At 38.0% G+C, this 18,804-nt stretch overlaps 1 protein-coding gene across 7 annotated transcripts in view; it reads left to right on the top strand.

The window, feature by feature from the left end:
* NCOA7 (nuclear receptor coactivator 7) overlaps positions 1-18,804 on the top strand; it is a 130,778-nt gene that overhangs the window by 69,818 nt on the left and 42,156 nt on the right. For 6 of the 7 annotated variants that reach the window (XM_011358750.2, XM_023529827.1, XM_023529826.1 and 3 more), the window contains 5 exons: positions 6,342-6,421; positions 9,566-9,673; positions 13,540-13,653; positions 14,238-14,363; positions 15,846-16,030. In XM_011358750.2, coding sequence (XP_011357052.1) covers positions 6,342-6,421; positions 9,566-9,673; positions 13,540-13,653; positions 14,238-14,363; positions 15,846-16,030 — 613 coding nt within the window. The remainder of the gene's footprint in view (positions 1-6,341; positions 6,422-9,565; positions 9,674-13,539; positions 13,654-14,237; positions 14,364-15,845; positions 16,031-18,804) is intronic. The other variant, XM_023529829.1, reaches the window with a different exon arrangement.

Raw genomic sequence — 18,804 nt, 5'->3', positions numbered from 1 at the left:
TGGCTGGGATTCCTTCTTCATACTCGGGGTTTCCAAATTGTCTCCCTTATGTTTGCAGTGTTTCTGCTTTCATCTCCACCACAAAGTTTATTTTTATGGCCTTAAATACTTGTGGTTTAGCCTTGCATCACAGTAGATTAGCCTCTTTGTTGTAATTTAGTGGAGGGGTTGGTATTATGCCCAGAAGCCTTGAAAGCTTTGCTGGAATTGCTCTCAGGCACTTGTCTTCCACAGAACCACAGGAAAAAAAGGATTGAGGTGGAGCTCGCAGTACCTCTGGGTGTTTCTCTCACTGCACACCCTGGAATCTTCCTTCTATAAAGCTAGGATGAGGGTCACACTAGTATCTTAATTCAAGCTGCATTTAGGTAATTAATGAGCTAGTGCCCCTGGAAGTGACATGAAGTTATTCAGTTTACATTCTCATAGGAATTGCTTTTGATATACACCTTTTAGAGTTTCATTACTTTTTCAGAAGCATATTTCTAATGAATAGCAAAGAGTAACTAAAAATTTTTCGTTGTGTTAAGGAAGTTCACTCCTATTCTTAGTTGTCTAACAGTGCGTTATTTTTTATTTCGTTCCTTTAAAAACTATTATGGCTGTTTAATTTCATCAAATGCTTTTTTTTTTAGCATATGTCAAAGTGATCAGATATGGTTTTTCTCCTTTAAACAATTTATAATCATCTATCATGTTAATATTATATCACTCGTATTTTTGGAATGAAACCTTTCTGCTTATGGTATATAATTCTTTTAGCACCCCACTCTGTTCAAATTGCTAGTTACTTATTCTGATATTATTAGTAATGATAATAGCATTTGTTAAGCACTTACTCTGTGCCAGGCTCTCAAATAAACTGTGTCCATCATGTAATTTAATCTGTTGAATATTATGAGATAGTTTTTCATTTTACAGATAAGGAAACGGACGCATAAAGATTTCAGGTAACTTGCTTAACATCACACAGCTATGAGACTGTGTCAGGATTGCTAATTGGACTCAGCTCATTTGACCCCGAAATCAAATTATAATCAGAATGACATTTGGTGACATAAGGGAGATGGCACATGACCTGATTTTATGGTTAATGTCATCAAACTATCATATCCAAATGCATCAGTTCTCAATACAGGGATATGCCTTTCATTGGAAACAGATTCTCCTGTTTATAAATCAGGGTGCTCCTTTCTTAGATCTAAAGAAACAGACTATTTTTGCCTCTCTGAATCTCCCTCATTTAGATGCCAAGGATATATCATCCTACCTTTTGAGGGCCTTGTGCTGTCAGTCTCATGTACCCCATTCACATGGTCTTATGATAGAGATGGAAGGGGGGAAGAGAATTGATTATTCAAAGGGAGTAAGAGGAAAAGGAGACACACACCCACACCGAGTAAATGTAAGGCCAGTGCAGAATTGGTCTTGATATAATTTGAAAACCTGATAATTTTCAAAGTTTGTGTTTGTTCAGATAATTGATAACAGAAAGGAAGGCTACATACTGCCTTTTCTGTTCTTCTCATATCTATGTAGAGATTATAGAGTCAAGATCCAGGGAATTCACAGTGTCTCTTTTGTTTCTGTTTTCAAGTACATGATAAATATTGTCCATTGTCCTGACTTCACCCGGTTCCCAAGGGTTTGTGACAGGCACCAGATGCTCAGGTTTGAACAGCATTGTTATTGTCTCATTCTTGCCAGTTTTTATCAGAACCAGAACAGCTAACCAGTGCTGCATTCCTTAACACCACCTACCCCAGTACACTCACATCCAGGATCACGACTTGAATTCTCAAAAATTCCTTTGAATCTGAACTGCTCATCTTCCTACACACCTGTTCTTCATCTGTGGTAGTCAGCATAATGCCCGCCCCCCCGCCAAAAAAAAAAATGAAAGTACATGCCCTAATTCCCAAAACCTGTTAGGTTACACAGCAAAAGCAATTTAAGGGCGTAAATGGAATTAAGGTTGCTTATCTACTGGTCTTAAGGAGAGCATCCTGGGTTATCAAGGTGTGCCCAATGTAAACACAAGGGTCCTTAAAATTGAAAGAGCAGCGGAAAAGAGAACTAGAGAAATGGCTGCATGAGAGGACTTGGCTTGGTATTGCCAGCTTTGTAGATGGAGGAAGGGACCTTGAGCCAAGGAAAGCAGCCTACTTCTAGGAGTTGGAGAAGGAAACCGATCTTCTCCGAGAGCCTCCTGAAGGAACTGCCTGCTGGCACCGTGATTTCAGCTCAGTGAGACCCAGGCCAGACTTAGAGTCTGCAGAAATGTAAGATCATAAATTTGTGTTTGTTTTTCATTTTGAGCCACTAAATTTGTGGTAATTTGTTACAGAAGCAATAGGAAACCAATGCATTCTCCTAATTCCAGTATCTCAGTGCCCCTTACTCACCACTGCTCTAGCTACAGCTGCCCTGCTTGCATGTCATAAACCCCACAGGTGGCCATTACCACAGAGTATTTGCTTACTCCTTATATGCTCTGTCACCCTGGTGTTGAGACTCCATCCTTGGGTGAACCCTTATTGCTTCATTCAGTATTCACACTGAAACCTTATCTTTGCCTTAGTAACTCAAATTTTGCAACTCCTTAACCTCCCCACCCCCATCCTGTCTTTACCCCATTATATCTTAGCAAATGACTTATCCCAACTTTACTATTAGGATTAACACCATCTGTCTTTAGGTGTCTCTGCTTTTGACCTCAGGAACTCTGTGTATCCAATTCCAAGTTTCTATGTCTTATCCTCTATGCAGCATTTGACAACATGAATACATCTTTAACTTTAACTTTTTTTCCCACAGCCTCTGTAACATTACATTCATTTTCCTATCAATGTTACCACCACCCCCACCTCTCAGCCAGTTTTTCACTCATATATAAGCTTTCCTTAGGTTCCGTTCTCAAATCTCAGATCTTAAAATGTATTCCTTTGGCAGTTGTAACCTAATCTAAAACTTCACAGATCACCACTGCAAAGGATTCCTTCACGTCCAGCCTTCACGCCTCTCCAGGCCCTGGATGTACATCTGAACATCCATTTCTTTTAACCCAGTGCACCAAGAGAAAGGAGTCTTCTTTCAGTAAACTTGTATCTAAGACTCAGATGAAGGAGCCAAGAACCTTATGTTCCAGACATTCTTGGCCCTCTTCTGGGGTAGGAAGGGAGGAGGCAGGATTTGTGGGGCAGGGCACCAGATCACCTGGGTAGAAGTCAACACAGGTCTCTCCATTTCAGCCCCTACCTCCAGGATTTATGAGAAATGAGACAGGCTAGCTAAAGGGCCTATATTTAATTCCTCCAGGGTATTTGTCATTTTCATCACAGTTACTTCCTTATTGGACTGGGAAAAACTGGCTCTGAAGACTTCAGAGGTGAGGCAAGTAGGAGGTTCAGTTGCTTTGCTTTGAATGGCTTCTGAGGAACACTGGGCCAACTTTCCCCTCTGCCAGTAGATACTTTACATCATTTGCTTCATGTTCCCGTAAGCAGAGGGGAGGGTTAGAATTTGAACGGGTATAAAGAGTCTGAGAAGGCCAGAAGCTGGAAGTGGAGGTATTGGCATCATTGAGAGGTAGTTTCACCCTGGGGCAGTCATGAGTCCTCTAGTCCCATCCCGGGGGATGGGACGGTCATAGGTCCTCGTCTGAAACCGTACACCTCCATCCTGAAGTGCTGCAGAGTAGCACTTCCCCGAGGCAGCTTGGATCTCCCCTCAGCCCTCTCCAGCATTCTGTGGGCTGTGTGCTGCAGAATCCGGCTAGGTAAGTTCTATAGAACTTCACTTATTGAGACATGTAGTTGGCTCTCTTTAAAATTTACTGCAAAACAAATATTTAGGAAACAGTATGAAGCCTTACCTTGTGCTATAATGATGTGAGGACAAATTAGGTCCTTAGAATGTGCCAATTACTTTTCTGCTTTTTATATTGAGTCAGCTGTAAAATACAGTGCTTCGTTTGTGGCTTCGATAGGTTCATATGATTTTCCCAGTGTGATGTTCTTTCAGTGAAAATGTTGCCCACAATCAAATTTATCAGGCTCATTGACCTATATTGGGAATTCATTCAAGCATATACACCGGGTATCATATTAAGCACCAGACATTCAAAGATGGGTACATCATGGTCCTTACCTCAAGAATTTCAAAATCTTAGACTCTGGAGGGAAGACTTTTTCTTTTAGTTGTACAACCATGTTTGACATTTTTCTGGCCTACTCACCTCTGCCAAAAGAAAGTAATTTTTATCCTAATTCAGGTATACATAGTTAAGCTTATTCTGAAAAGTTCAGCTAGCACCTTTTTTTTTGTTGTTGTTTGTTGGTTGGTTGGTTTTTGCAGCTGAGCAATATGGAAACTCATGATTTGGTGGGTTATAACAGTCCTCCCATTGGGACCAGAGATAATTGTGCACAGCTTATGGAAGGGTGTGTACCTGAAGCTGCCACAGGTGGGAGAAAGCTTAGGCTCTAGAAATAGGAAGCACATACAAAAGGATGTGAAGAGACTGCTGTGAAAGCAAGAGGATGGAAAGTGACAGTTGTTTATGGTGACAGAGGGGCAGGAATGTGGGACAAAGAGAATGGAGCTGAGATATTAAAAGAAGTGAGCACCATTTAGATCATAAGGTTTGTAAAATACTATGATTGCGTTTTTAAATAGGCTGTAGAATTTCCTGATCTACAGAATCTGGAGATCTAGAAATCTAAAAAACAGTCAGTAGTCTCATCTTCCTGAAGTCATTTAGATGTGGCCACCTGAAAGTAGGGAGGTCATTTTTTATCGTCTAGAGCAGCCGTCCCCAAACTTTCTGGTACCAAGGACCAGTGCTCCTATGAGAATCTAATACCTGATGTTCTGAGGTGGAGCTGAGGCAGTGATGCTAGCACTGGAGAGTGGCTGCAAATACAGATGAAGCTTCTCTCATGCTGGCCCACTGCTCACCTCCAGCTGTGCGGCCTGGTTCTTAATGGGCCTCAGATGGGTATGACAAATACCTGTTTGGGACCCCTGGCCTACAGGGATTTTCAGGGTCTCTTTAGTTTTCTGAATGGATCTGATTGAACATGCAAATGACTAATAAAGGACACTAATGGAAGCATCTATTACTTTTTCCCCTTAGTTTTTAATTTTAAATAATAAAGACATATTTAAAAGGGAGATAAATTCCATGTGAATTAACTATTTTTATGTTTCCATTACCTTCCTGTTCTCAGCCAGTACATCTCTATTTGTTACATAGATGAAATGATAACACTGATCTATGTGTGGGGCATAGTGGGTGGGGAAGTTGTAGGATCTCAGTTTAGGGCCCTGAGTTAATTGTTCACACTTCTCAGTTCTTGATATGTCACCAATGGTCAAAATGGGCTCCTTGTTATTTATTCATTAATTCCTTTGTGTCCTCATCCCCACTTTCACGTCTTTCCCCACTCCACACCATTCTATTGTATTGAGTGTGTATAGGCTTTTATTTGGATGTGACCTTGAACAATGTGTGTAGTTTTGTGTGCATCTACTTTAAATATACAATAATCCATATTTCTGATTTTTGCCATGATAATAGGTGTAAAATTATACCTTAATTTGCATTTTTCTGACCACATACGAGTTAGAGTATCTTTTCATAGTTAATTCAATTTTATATACTTTCTGTCACTTGAATTTTTATCCAATGTAATATGTCTCTCTGGTTTTCAATATCTTGGTTGATTATATTTAGGTATATTTAACCATAAAAATTAGATTCAGTCATATGCAGCTGCCAAATTATTAAGATGACCAGTTTTGACCTACAAAACAGAAAAATGAATGGTGCAACTTAAGAGATTGTTGGACATATATATATTTCCAAATTTTCATTATTATAAGTAATATTGCAGTAACTATATGCTGTAATATATAGCATTGTTCTGCTTTTGAAATTTTCCTTAGTATAAATTCCTAAGGATTACTGACAAAGAATGAACATTTTTATGGCATTACATTTTGACAAATCTCTTTCTAAAAGAGGTGTACTGATTTACGTTATACATCATTCATATGACTGTACTAGCTTTAGACATTATCATTTAAACTATTTCTTTAATAACTATAAAACATTTCCTCACCGTTATTTGTACTATTTGATTATAGTTATTAATTATTCATTCAAGTGTTCATTGATGAATAGTATTTTTTTTAGGAGTATTGTCTATGCCCTTGGTCCTTTCTTCTATTAGTGTCTTTTTTTAGTCAGTTTGACAGTGGGTTTTAATATATGGTAGAATACCCTGTCTTCAACTCCTGAAAATGAAATTATTCATTAAATACATTTTATTCTTCAGATGACAATCAAAACAAAACACATGATAAAAAAGAGAAGAAGATGGTGGTTCAGAAGCCCCATGGTACTATGGAATATACTGTAAGTATAAATAGGAAGTCTAAATGTTTGTTAATACTACTAAATTTACCTAACATTTCTCCCTGACACATCCTGCCCCTTAGCTGCATCCCTCTTGTGTACCCATTAGATCTGTTATAGTTCATTTCTCTTCCCTCCATGTGTTCTCCCTGGACAATCTCATGTAAACCTGTGACTTGAATTACCTGCCATATGCCAGTGATAACCAATTTTAGGTCTCAGACATGCTTTCTGAGTTGCCTACTCAACATATCCACTTAGACCTCTATGCTTGGTCTTTTCTCAGGAAGCAGTGGCTCCATCATCCATACTTTTCTGCAAGCCAGAACCTTATCTTTTCATCTTCTTCTCATAACTCTCTATGTTCATTCTTACCTTTTGTGACCATCGAGCAAGTCTAGGCCAGATCTTTTCTATTCTTTCACAGAATTGTGTTCCTTTACTTAATTTATCTCAGTTTAATATTAGTGATTCACTAGAGTTATTATGTTAATGTCTATCTTATGCTTTAATTCATATACTCATGGGGAGACTAGACCCCTTTCTGGTCACCATTGTGTTGCTGGTGCTTGCAGGGGGTAGACCTCCATATTATTGAATCAGTAGACGAATAATGCTGTGCTTGTGTCTATTACTGCATCTCCACATTATGTGGCATGCGCTCATCTCTCTCACTTCACCATGAGCTCCTGGAAACCGGGAGCTGTGTCTGTTTATTCCAGGCCTGGCACAAAGTGGACTACTCAGTCATAGATTTGTTTTAATTCACATTGAAATAACATTGTTGAGGAGTGTTCTCTGACTTCTAAGAAGAAATTAAGTGCTGTTGCCATTGCCTGGTTGTGTTCTCCTCATGTATACTTTTCCACTGATTGTTTATGTGCCATGCCAGTCTCTATATAAGGTAGGCAATAAGACCCAGTTCCTCCCTGGCGTTTCTTTTGGAGTAGTAAACCTTCTCCAAGTCTCTGTACAGTCACAGGGAAGAGCCCTGGCACAGCCATTTCATGCATAGCGCTCTGTGAACATCTCTAAACATGTTCACAGTGGTTTATAGGCTTAGTTCTTTATAGAAAGGATTTGGGGTGATTATATATCTCACATTACCACTGTCTCTTATAGTGTTGTCGATCCCATAACACCCAGCACAGTGCCTTACCTAATAGTAGATACTCAAAAAATGTTGGATTATTTGTCATTAATAACAAGATTCTAAAGCCGTGTATGCATCCAGTAGTATTATTCACAGGCCTCTTCAAAGAAATGAGAGGTTTTGTTTGCTAGATGCTTCACATAGCATATATTAAGCAATGCAGTGAGAATAAAAATCGACCCCCTAATAAATTCATATAAACAGGTGGTCAAATTGGTAATGCAAGTATGCCCCCCTGTTTCATTTATGTTGTGGAGATTAGTTTTACTTGGTAAGTTATTTTGTGGACTTCATCAGAAATAAAAGATGATTCTTTATTTAGAGAACTATACTAGCACCTACCAGATTGCTTATATTGCTCCTGAGCTGTAGATATTCAATCATTCTATTTAGTTTCAAACATTTAATGATACCAGAATCCCTCCCAAAGTCTGTGACCTGGTTCTAGATGTATGTCTTACCCTTATGTCCTAACTCCAGGTTGATTTCCTCCTCTCCTTAACTCCCTATACACTGTATGTTCTATAAGTTTTTTTCATAAAAACATGAAGTGAATATATCAATCACTTGCCACGAATTAACTGCTGTAAAACAGAAATTACAATTATCTCTATTTGATAGATGAAGAAACTGAAACCCAGAGAACTTAATTACATGACCCAAGGTCACACAGCTAGCAAGTGGCAGATCCGAATTCAGAGCCAACCGTCTGGTGGTGGTCTGTGTGGAGAAATCTGTCTCATACTGATTCTAAATTCTGAAAACCCTTGCATTTGAAAATATTATGTAAATATCTAAAATTGAAAAAAATGTATTTTAACACTTTTTTTTTTAAATTTTTAGTAGAGATAATTTTGTCCAGGGTAGAGATTGGAGCATATTTTGTTGTTTTCAATAATTTTAAAAAATACATGTATTTATATCCTAATCTGTTCTACAAATTCTTTAAAGTAATTTTAGTATAATCTGTGCTTATGAACTTAATTAGCCGAGACAGTTCATCTAGCTGGGTTTTTGATACTGAGGGTACTGATGAGGTTCGTTCTATACCTATCTTTCACTAGTCCACAGTCTCCTGCAGCTACCTCAAGTCTCCACTTACTTCAAGGCTCACCTGGTGGAGACAGTTCTGCTTATAGAGACAGCCACCAGTCTTGACCCAGGGCTGTAAATGGCAACTTTTCAGTGACATTCACCAGCATGAGCTCCCACCAAGTTCCACCAAACTCCCTGGATAGGGAGTTTCTTGAGATATTGACCTGACCAGAGGCAGCAGACTTTTTTGGGAGTGGAACTTTTTTACTGTTAATTTTCACGTCTTCTCATTTCCCTCTTTATTCCTTGTCCCTCTCTATTAGAGAAAAAAGAAAAGTATACACCTGGGACATATATCACAAGTTTTATAAACACATAAAACTTATTTGACTGACCATGGGAAATTATCATTTTAATGACAGTAAACAACTACTGGTAGCTAATCCGAATTTCTTTCAGATTTCTCTGTCTTTTACTGTATTCATTCATCAAATACTTTCTATATGTCAGGCAGTATGGGGGAAAATGACCATTAACAGGCCATCATCCAGTAGCCTATAGTGTAGTGAAGAGACAAGTAGACAGAAAAATGCGAAAAGAGAAAGTAAATAGTCCTATGTTCCTCTCTGGGTGGTACTGTGTGTATGTTTTATTTCTTTTCTTCATACAGTTTTATATCATATGAACCTCTACTCTATATACCTAAGTTGCACCAAAGTAAGTTTAGAAATCTATTAGTGAGCAGCGAAATTGAAAATAAAGAAGCCCAGAAATGGATAACACTTAAAATATTTTTTCTTAAAAATTGGGAATGTATTTACTTTATTTCATAATACACCTAGTTGTATGTAATACTTTTTTATTCATGCGTATCACAAATAGATTAATGTCTATCAAAAGGAAATTTTGTTTCTTTTTGCTTTATATATTGAATCTTCTTTGTTGGATTATTCTAGGCTGGAAGCCAGGACACTCTAAACTCCATAGCACTGAAGTTTAACATCACTCCCAATAAATTAGTGGAACTGAATAAACTTTTCACACATACTATTGTTCCAGGCCAGGTAACGATTTTCTTGTTGAATAATACTTTAGAAATTTTTCATTTATCTTTTATTGACATTTTTAATGCATCACTGTTAGTACCACAGGATTATCATCAGTGATAATGTGCATTGGTCCAGTCTTTCCTGTCCTTTAGATCCAGTAATTCTGAAAGCATCCTCGTATTTGTGAATTGTTCAGAGATGAGTGCTTTGCAAATGATTAAGTTTACTTATCATTAGTTGTTTATGTTGTAGATGTTTCCTAGGGCCTCGAACGAAGTTAAATAATGTGACTTTCTCTGTAGAATATCATACAGATATTCCTAGAATGTTTAATTTGGAATTCTAAGTTTCAGTTTAGTACGCTTCTGGGGTACATTATGGCCATTGTTCTATTTTAAATTAAGCAGAATTTTTGTTTTTATACCATTTTGACAAAAATAGTTCAGCTATAGGCAGAGACATTCAGCAGGACCATCAAGAAAAGGCCACACAATTATTTTTCAGATTTTAGTATTTTATTTGTTAAACTGAATGAAACTGACAAATTTGTGTAATATTACCACTCTAGGTTAATCCAGCAAAATAATTTTTAAGGCTTTCTACATGATAATATGCCCTTCTATCTTTACTTGGAAACTACATTTAGCCAATAAATGTAAATGACACAGTCATTGGCAGATCTTAGCTGAGGCCAAGTTTTCAGTCCCATTCATAGAGTTGCTTGGTTGCCATGAGCACATTCTGGTTTCATTGTTGACTTACTAGAGCATCTTCCTGCGTCTCTATGTTACAGTGACATTTAATTCCTTCAGGATAGATACTGCTAGTTTTAAGTATAACTTTATTCTGGCAGTGGTGTTATTCTCTGCATTTCTTTCAAGGGCAGCACATGAAGCCAATAGGCTATAGTTGGCCAATTTGTACGATTGTGCTTTTGGTATTTATGTCTTTGTCAAAAGGAGAAATTAGGATACTGCCAGTCCCAGGTAATTGAGGGGAAATGTGAATTGAAACTTTTTAAAAATTAATAAATTTTCATCTCTAGGACAATTAATAAATAGATTTCAATTTTGGGGGGGAGGGGATACTTATAATCTTGCTGCATAATGTGTGCAATATTGTGATTTAAAAGAAGTACATTTTGGTAATCGAATGACCAAAATATATTTCTCATTTATATTTGGTCTTCCTCCACAATTCTGGCTCACAGCTCCTGAAACTCTTAGAATTTTCCAAGTGTTGAGAGTGGTAAAAAAATGTCTTTTGTTATGCAAATGAGGTGACTTTGGAAAGCAATAGGGATGGAAGCTAGTTGCCAGTAAAACCAATCATAATATTAGAAGGTTGGAACTTTCAGTCAGTTGTTCCCCTTCCCACCTCCAGGGAGGAAAGAGGTGCTAGAGATTGAATCAATCACCAATGGCCAATGATATAGTCAATCATGACTATGTAATGGAGCCTCCAGAAAGCCCCAAGAGGATGGGGTTTAGGAGAGCCTTTAGGATGTTGAACACAAGGAGATTTGGGGAGAGTGTCGAGCCTGGAAAGGACATGGAAGCTCTACACCCTTTGCCCATACCTTGCCCAATGCATCTCTTCCATGCAGCTATTCCTGAGTTATGTCTTTTTATAATTAACCAGTGATCTGGTAAGTAACATGTTTCTCTTAATTCTGTAAGTCGTTCTAGCTAATTAATTGAAACCAAGGAGAGGGCTGTGAGAACCTCTGATTTATAGCCCGTTGGCAAGAAGTACAGGTGACAACCTGGATTTGTGATTGGCATTGTGAGTTGAAGAGGGTAGGAATTCAGAGTTGGAGGGTGTCATTGGAACCTCCAGTTTTAGCTGGTTGGTCAGAAGCACAGGTGAGAACCTGGGCTTGAGGCTGGTGTCTGAAGTGTGTGTGTATGTGGTAGAGGTGGGGGACAGTCTTATAGGACTAAACCCTTATCTTGTGGAATCTGATGCTATTTTGGGGTAGTGTCAGAATTGAGTTGAATTCTTGGATACCCTGCTCGTGTCTGAGAATTGTTTGTTGGTGTGAGGGGAGCCCTGCCCTTCATGTTGAACTGGGTCCAGGAACCTTTTTCATTGTGGAATTGATGGATAGCAGAGAACCTAGGCGCATGTATTTACTAATTCAAGTCTGAAGATTGTAGTTACTAGAACTTAGTAAAATAATTTAGGGTGATTTCTTATTTTTTTTAGTAAGTCCTAAACAAAGTAGTTTATTGGTACTGGATTAAGGTCCAGTAGCCAACAGGAGGTATGACTGTATAAATGTGCCTACTGTGGGGCTAAAAATGCCAGAAATAGGTGCTTCCAAAACTTTGTTTCTTTTGGCCTTGGAGTAGCTATTTGATTTAGGCAAGTAACTTTCTTTTTTGGACTTCGGTTTCCTAATCTCTGAAATTAAGGGTTGGGCTGCATTATCTCAGATATCCTTCTAGTCTTTGTTGTACTGCCAGCCCTCATATAACTTAACAGTTATGTGCTGTTAGTTATCCCAAGACCTGGCTATGTTCTTGATTTGGCTGGCAAAAATAAAGAATTGAGAAGAGTGAAAGTGATTGAGGGGCTTTCAAAAACTGTAGATGATATTTTGCTTTTGAGGATTTTTAAGTAGTCTGTCTTGGTGCTTGGAGAGATAGGCATCTCTCTCTTATCAGTAGATCTGATAAGTCAAAACTGGTTTTATCTGCTCTTGTTTCAGAATATTTGACACTCACCTTTCTAGAGAGTGAGTTGATGGTCGCCTTGAGGTAGGAAAGAATACTAGTATGGCTGGGTGACTGATGGACCACATATGTTGAAGATGATTTTCAAAGGAGGTTACGTAGGAGCTTTTTGAACTAAAATCTGTCTCTAGATTTTTTGATGCTTCAGAGCCAGTTTTATGACCCACCTCTGAATGAGTGTAATTTTGGAGCACAGATTTTCAACAGTAATCAGTCCTTATTTTATCTCTCCTTCATGTTGATATTCCCACTTTTATCTTAATGTGTCCTTTGTTGTTGCCTCAATTTTTTTTTGGATTAAAGAGAGATTTAAATAAGGTAAAACAGGAGTAGGACTGGAGGGGTGAATGAATAACAATATTGAACAGCTGTTATATAGTTAGCTCTGAATTCTGCTTTAAAACATTAGAGGTCATCACTTTAAGATTATATATGATATATGCCAAAATGTAGCATGTCTCATTAAAAGGATCATGATAACATAATAGAATGACAGGATCATGATAACATTTCTGGAACCAGAACATTTTGCTGAAGGAGGCTACTTTGTACAATTTTGGAGTATTTTTATTTTTGTTTTTGGATAACCCAGATAGTGATGGAAGAGAAGGTATTGAGATCATTGATATTACCTTGTATAGTTTGTCATATAAGGACCTTACTGCATTAACACTCAAGGCCTGCCTCAAATTAGCAAGTCTGGGTTTGTTTCATTTCTCCCTGACACAGTTATGTTTAGAAGCACACCATGCTTCTCTCTCCTCTATTCCTTTATATCATTAGTACCCTTCTCTGGAAGACTCTTTTCTCTCTATCCAAATGCTATGTACTGTTCAAGGCTTCATTGGCACCACATGCTTCACATGGCCTGTGCAAAATACCCACGTTGCTCTCCCCTTTTGTGAGTTTCTGTAGTGTCTACAAGTGTGTTTGGTACCCTTTGCACTGCACACATTCATATTGCTGAATATCGTTTCATGGATTAGTCTAGAAGACCCCAAGTTACTTATGAGTTCTGTGAAAGTCAACTAGATCTTAGTCATGCACCTAACATGATACTGTGCAGAGAGTAACTGCTCTTCATATTGCTTAGTGGTTTGCCTGACTCTTAGCACTCATCTAGCTTTTCTTTCTGATTCTAAGGTTCTTTTTGTGCCAGATGCCAACTTTCCTTCCAGTACCTTAAAGTTATCATCATCCAGTCCTGGTGCTACTGTCTCTCCTTCATCATCAGATGCAGAATATGATAAACTGCCTGTATGTATGTCTTTCATGCACTGAAGTTCATATTTGTCAAGACTATATTGTGCTATAGAATTCTATATGTTATCTTTTCACAAGAGTTCATCTGAAGTTCCCCCCTAAAGGGATGAAGTTAATTTGTCATTAGTTGAGAGAATGCATTTTATCCAAAAGAAACCTGTTCAGTTCACACTTAAAATATCAAAGGCAAAAACATGTGCTTTATTTGCTTAAAAGCATGAAATTAAACTCTCAACGAGACTGATAATTTATTTATACTACTTTTAGTCCTTTTTCTAAAGAATTTGATCCATGAATATGAATTCTTTCATTTAGATTATTTTCATTTAGGCTATGAGTCAGTTAGGACATTTGATGAGCCATTTTTATGAGTTAATACATATGCACTTTAAAAATTTTTTCAGTTTGATTTGGATACTTATATATGTGATATTTGTAAATGACGAAAGATATTTGCCTTTTTATGTTCAAGTTAGAGACAGGTTACTTACAGGAAAGTTATGTGGCTTCATTTATCTAAATAATCTGTTTTGAAAAAAATGCTTCTATTTGATTTTGGAAATTTTTGCTCTCTAAAGGATGCTGACTTAGCAAGAAAGGCCATAAAACCCATTGAAAGAGTCTTATCATCCACTTCTGAAGAAGATGAGCCAGGCGTCGTAAAATTTTTAAAAATGAATTGTCGCTATTTCACCGATGGAAAGGTATATGACAATGTAATGTGTTTCCTTTTCTTGGAATCTATAGAAAACTAAACTAGGTTCCAAATTACCAAAGGCAGACTACATTAAAATATCTCACCCGAAGTTTCAGCTTGAGATCTCACAAGTGTCCATTTTGTTTTCCCTTGTTAGATACCTGACACTTTGCTCATTGAGGGATTCTTTGTGACCCTGGATTTATCATTTTATCTTTTAGTTTTTGGCCTATAAATTGTTAGGGAGACAGTTTAGTTTATGTTTAACAGCAAATGCTGGAGTCAGACTTGCTGAATTTAAATTCCAATTCTGCAACCCACTAGCTTTGAGACCATGGCAAAGTATTTAAATTTCCTAAGCTTACATTTTTCTTATCTGTAAAATTGGAACAAGAATAAAATTTAACTAGTAGGGTATGGTAATTGAAAGAGAGAATTCATGTAAAGAGCTTAGCACCTAACCTGGAAAATGGTAAGTTCTCAACCCATTTGCTGCTGGAGACTCTGGTATTAACAATGTCTTTTGTAATGTGTTTAGTTTTTTGGTTGTTGGTGTTTTTTACAAAGAACAAATTCAACTTTTAGTGAGCCTCTGAAGAAAGAGTTATGTTGATATAAATTGAATTCCTGTGTTCATAGTAGAGACTTCATGCCAGGTTCTAAATGATAGGAAACCACATTATTTATATATGGACTTATAACTTTTGCAACCAAGAGTAAGTAATGCCTGAGATGCAAAACTTGATGATCAATCACTTAAGTCATTAAGAGTACAGAACAAATTATTTACCTAATGGGAGCCATCTGTATCCTGCTATTTCTGGTAGATAATATACTTTATATTATATATCAAAATATATAATATAAACTGACCAAACCTCAGACTTTTAAGTTCCCATCAAAGTGCTGGTTTTTTGCTTTTAATTTATATGAGTCAGCATGTTCATTTCTGGCTGCAAAAACTTCATGTTATTTGTTCAAATTTTGCTGGATTGCTTTCTAAACATGTTAGAAATATTAGAACTGTTCTTTGGCAACGTGTCTCCAAGACAGCTGCCCCTTCAGCACAGTACTATACCTGTTTGGACACGTGGTGAATATGTGCTGAGTGAATCGTAAAGAACCCAGTTCTTGATCGAGAAAGCACCTGGGACAGCCCTTTTCATTGTACAGGCAGAGAATTGGAGAATAAGAGACATACATGTGTAACCCACTATCTCACCACAATTGTGTTGTAGCAGCCACTGTGCCAGAAGCAGGCTCAGTTGATTGCCACAGTGAGGCCAGGCTGTTCTCTCCGCCTCGTGACACAGTATCTAACATTGTATTTCTTCAGCCTGTTTTTCCAGCCCTCTTAAAGGGGATGTGGTTATCATGTAGGATACTATGGTTCTCCAAAGTCAATGGAAAAGCAACGTGAGTTCATGAAAGCTGTGGTGGTTGCATTTCTGCCTGTAGTTGATTCTGTCCTGCCCATTTTTTCCTGCAGGGTGTGGTCGGAGGCGTCATGATTGTCACGCCTAACAACATCATGTTTGACCCTCACAAGTCTGACCCCCTGGTCATTGAAAATGGGTGTGAAGAGTACGGCCTCATTTGCCCCATGGAAGAGGTGGTTTCCATTGCCCTCTACAATGACATTTCCCACATGAAGATCAAAGATGCCTTGCCATCGTAAGAGACATTTCTTGTTTATCAGAAAAGAAAACGTCTTGGAAGAATTAAATGCAATTAAAAAATGAGGGCATTGGCAGGAGCGAGAGATCATGTAGAAGTGAATTTGAAGGTGGGAGATTTGTGCACTAAATTGAAAAGAATAGAAAAATGAGAGGAAATGGAAAGACAAAGCCAATGATAGGAAAGAGTTGGACATATAAAAATGAAAAGAGAAAAGCAAACAAGCCAGCACATAGAAATGCTATTTGTTTGGCTTATTTTTCTGAAATGAAATGGATATTCTTAATGAATTTATGAAAGAAGAAATGAAGTTTCTCTGAAAGAACTTTAGTCTGATTACCAGTAATAACGTTCTCCTCTCAGTATAATTGTTAAGCAGAGTTATGGTCTTTATCCAGATTCTCAGGTTGACAGTCCGCCCAACTCATATCCTGCAGAGAGATTCGAGTGGATGCAGCGGCGGCTATGGCCCATGTAGTAGGCCAGGCTGCCTTACGTGGTGGGAAGAGGGAGTAATGCTGGTTCGTTTTGTCTCTGAAATGTAGATGAATATTGCTTTAGTCCTGATTATTTTTTGCCTTGTAAAACTGAGGTGTTCTTCGAGTTGTGCAGTTTGATTTGGGGGATTTTATTTTTATTTTTATTTTTTGTATAAAAGAGAAGGAAGCTCCCCAGGAAAAGAAAGAGGGTTAATAAAGCTCAGGGAATTGATTCATTTATAGGGATAATCTGATTCTTACTGTCGCTTTGTCAGTGTGTCTGTTTCTGTGTATATGCTAGCAGTAAAAATCTTGAGAAACCCTTAGTGATAGGAAGGTAGGGGCAAAGTGGTAGGTCTTAACTATGCAAATGGAAACTGATTCTTGGGACTCATGAAACGAAGGGAAGATACCTAGGGAATTAACCCAGACACAAAGTCCTTAGGGGTTTATATCAGCATGTTCCCCTGGACTCTTAAAGTCCTTTGCATCTGATCCACTCGGTCTTCGCCCAGCTCCAAGCCACTGAAGCTACTACCAGAGCATGAGCACTGAGGTAGTTTCTAAATTCTGTCAGAAGTATTCAAGTGACAGGGTTTGGAGGCAGTCCTGTGTGGTCATTAGGTCAGGAGCCACACTGCCTGGGTTACCTTGGCTCTGCCACTTAAAGCTTCATGGCCTGCATGAGTTACTCAATCTCAAGCTTCAGTTTTCTCATTGTAAAATGGAATTAATAGTATTCTTTAGCTTATATAGGGCTGTTGTAAGAACTAAGTGTATTGATATACCAAAACTCTTAGAAAGCAGTCTGATGCCTAATAAGTGTAGGCTGTTATTATTTGAACCTTTAATTCATATCCGAACTCTGTTCACTGTTTTGTGGGAATCTAGTTATTCATGCATATTGTGGCTTCAAATGCATCTTAGTTCATGCTTCTTGTGTAAAGCAGGATATGAAGATGAGCGGGTCTTGGCCCCTGCCCTTGTGGAGCCTGCAGTCTACTGGGTACAACAGGCAGGTGTTCAGAAGTTGTCGTTAAATGTCATTGTATGCATAAAAATCCACACAGCATTCCATGAGAACCATGTGAGGGAGTATTCAACTGCCTTGGGTAATAGATGCAGGCAGAGAAGAGGAAATGAGAAGTTGGTTTTGGAAAGAAGGAATGAACATCGTGTTCTCTGTGACCAGAGGAAAGAAGAAAAGAATAGGTAAAGACATAGTTGCGTTTGGAAGTGGACAGCCAAGCAGATAAGGGCATTTCTTGCCCAGTGATAACTTCTAATGGAGTAAATCTATTACACATCTTCAGCTTCGGTTGTTAAGTATCCTTTTTAGTAATAGAAAGGGAAGGTATATCTTTACAGAAAGATTTCTCTCATAGTGAGATTGTGTTTAATGATCCAGGATACAGGGCTCATGCCATGACTAAGGAAAGAGAAGAGTTAAGAATTGGCTCTTAATGTGTTAAAATTATTTCGGAGTCATGCACCGATTCCTGCTGTGGATGCAGGTATATAAAGACTTCCAGTCTAATGAGCAATATGTGCATCAATGAGCAAAATAGATTATGTGAGTGGAATCAATGTGAAATGAACTTAGTATTGACTTCAGAATGCTTCAATTGTTTAAAAGTTTAAAACAGCTTAAAATTTTATTATTACTAAAAGCCGTATGGTAAAACAAGAAGTACAAATTATCTAGCTGCAGTGTGCAAATAGTTTGTGTGTGTGTGTGTGTGTGTGTGTGTGTGTGTGTGTGTGTGTGTGTGTAAAGTCTCTCTATCCTTCTGCTTTGTACTTTCTGTGTAGGACATTTTGTTACTTCAGCTGCCACAGAAATGGGAAGGGAACAACTGAAAGGATTATTGATCATCATTAGGCGCCTGGCTGAGTCTAGAAAACATTAAGCAGCAGCAGACCCGTTGACACCACTGTGTACTTTGCCCCGGCAGTGCTTGGCGGCTGTAGTGCAGAAAAAGCAGTTGACTAAATTAATCTCAGCATGGATTAGGTAGAAGAACAAGAAAGGAGGGGTGGAGAAGAAAGTATTACAAGAAGCTGATTAGAGTGTTGTGGGGGTCAAGCTAGGTAGATAAGGGAGAGATGAGAAAGGGGTTGGATATTCACGGAAGAAAGTTTTGCTTATTAACCAAGTACGTGAAGAGCTGGGTTTCTTCATTGCAGGACTTCTATAACCTTTAATATGCCAAATTAAATTTTGGGTCCTGAAAGGGAAATTATACTAATTTATTTATTATTACATTCACTTGTCTAGGATTGAAGCATCTT

The sequence above is a fragment of the Pteropus vampyrus genome, unplaced genomic scaffold (assembly GCF_000151845.1).
Source record: "Pteropus vampyrus isolate Shadow unplaced genomic scaffold, Pvam_2.0 Scaffold43, whole genome shotgun sequence".
NCBI lineage: Eukaryota > Metazoa > Chordata > Mammalia > Chiroptera > Pteropodidae > Pteropus > Pteropus vampyrus.
The sequence above is the reverse complement of the archived record's forward strand: the minus strand, read 5'-3'. Positions and strand labels throughout refer to the sequence as shown.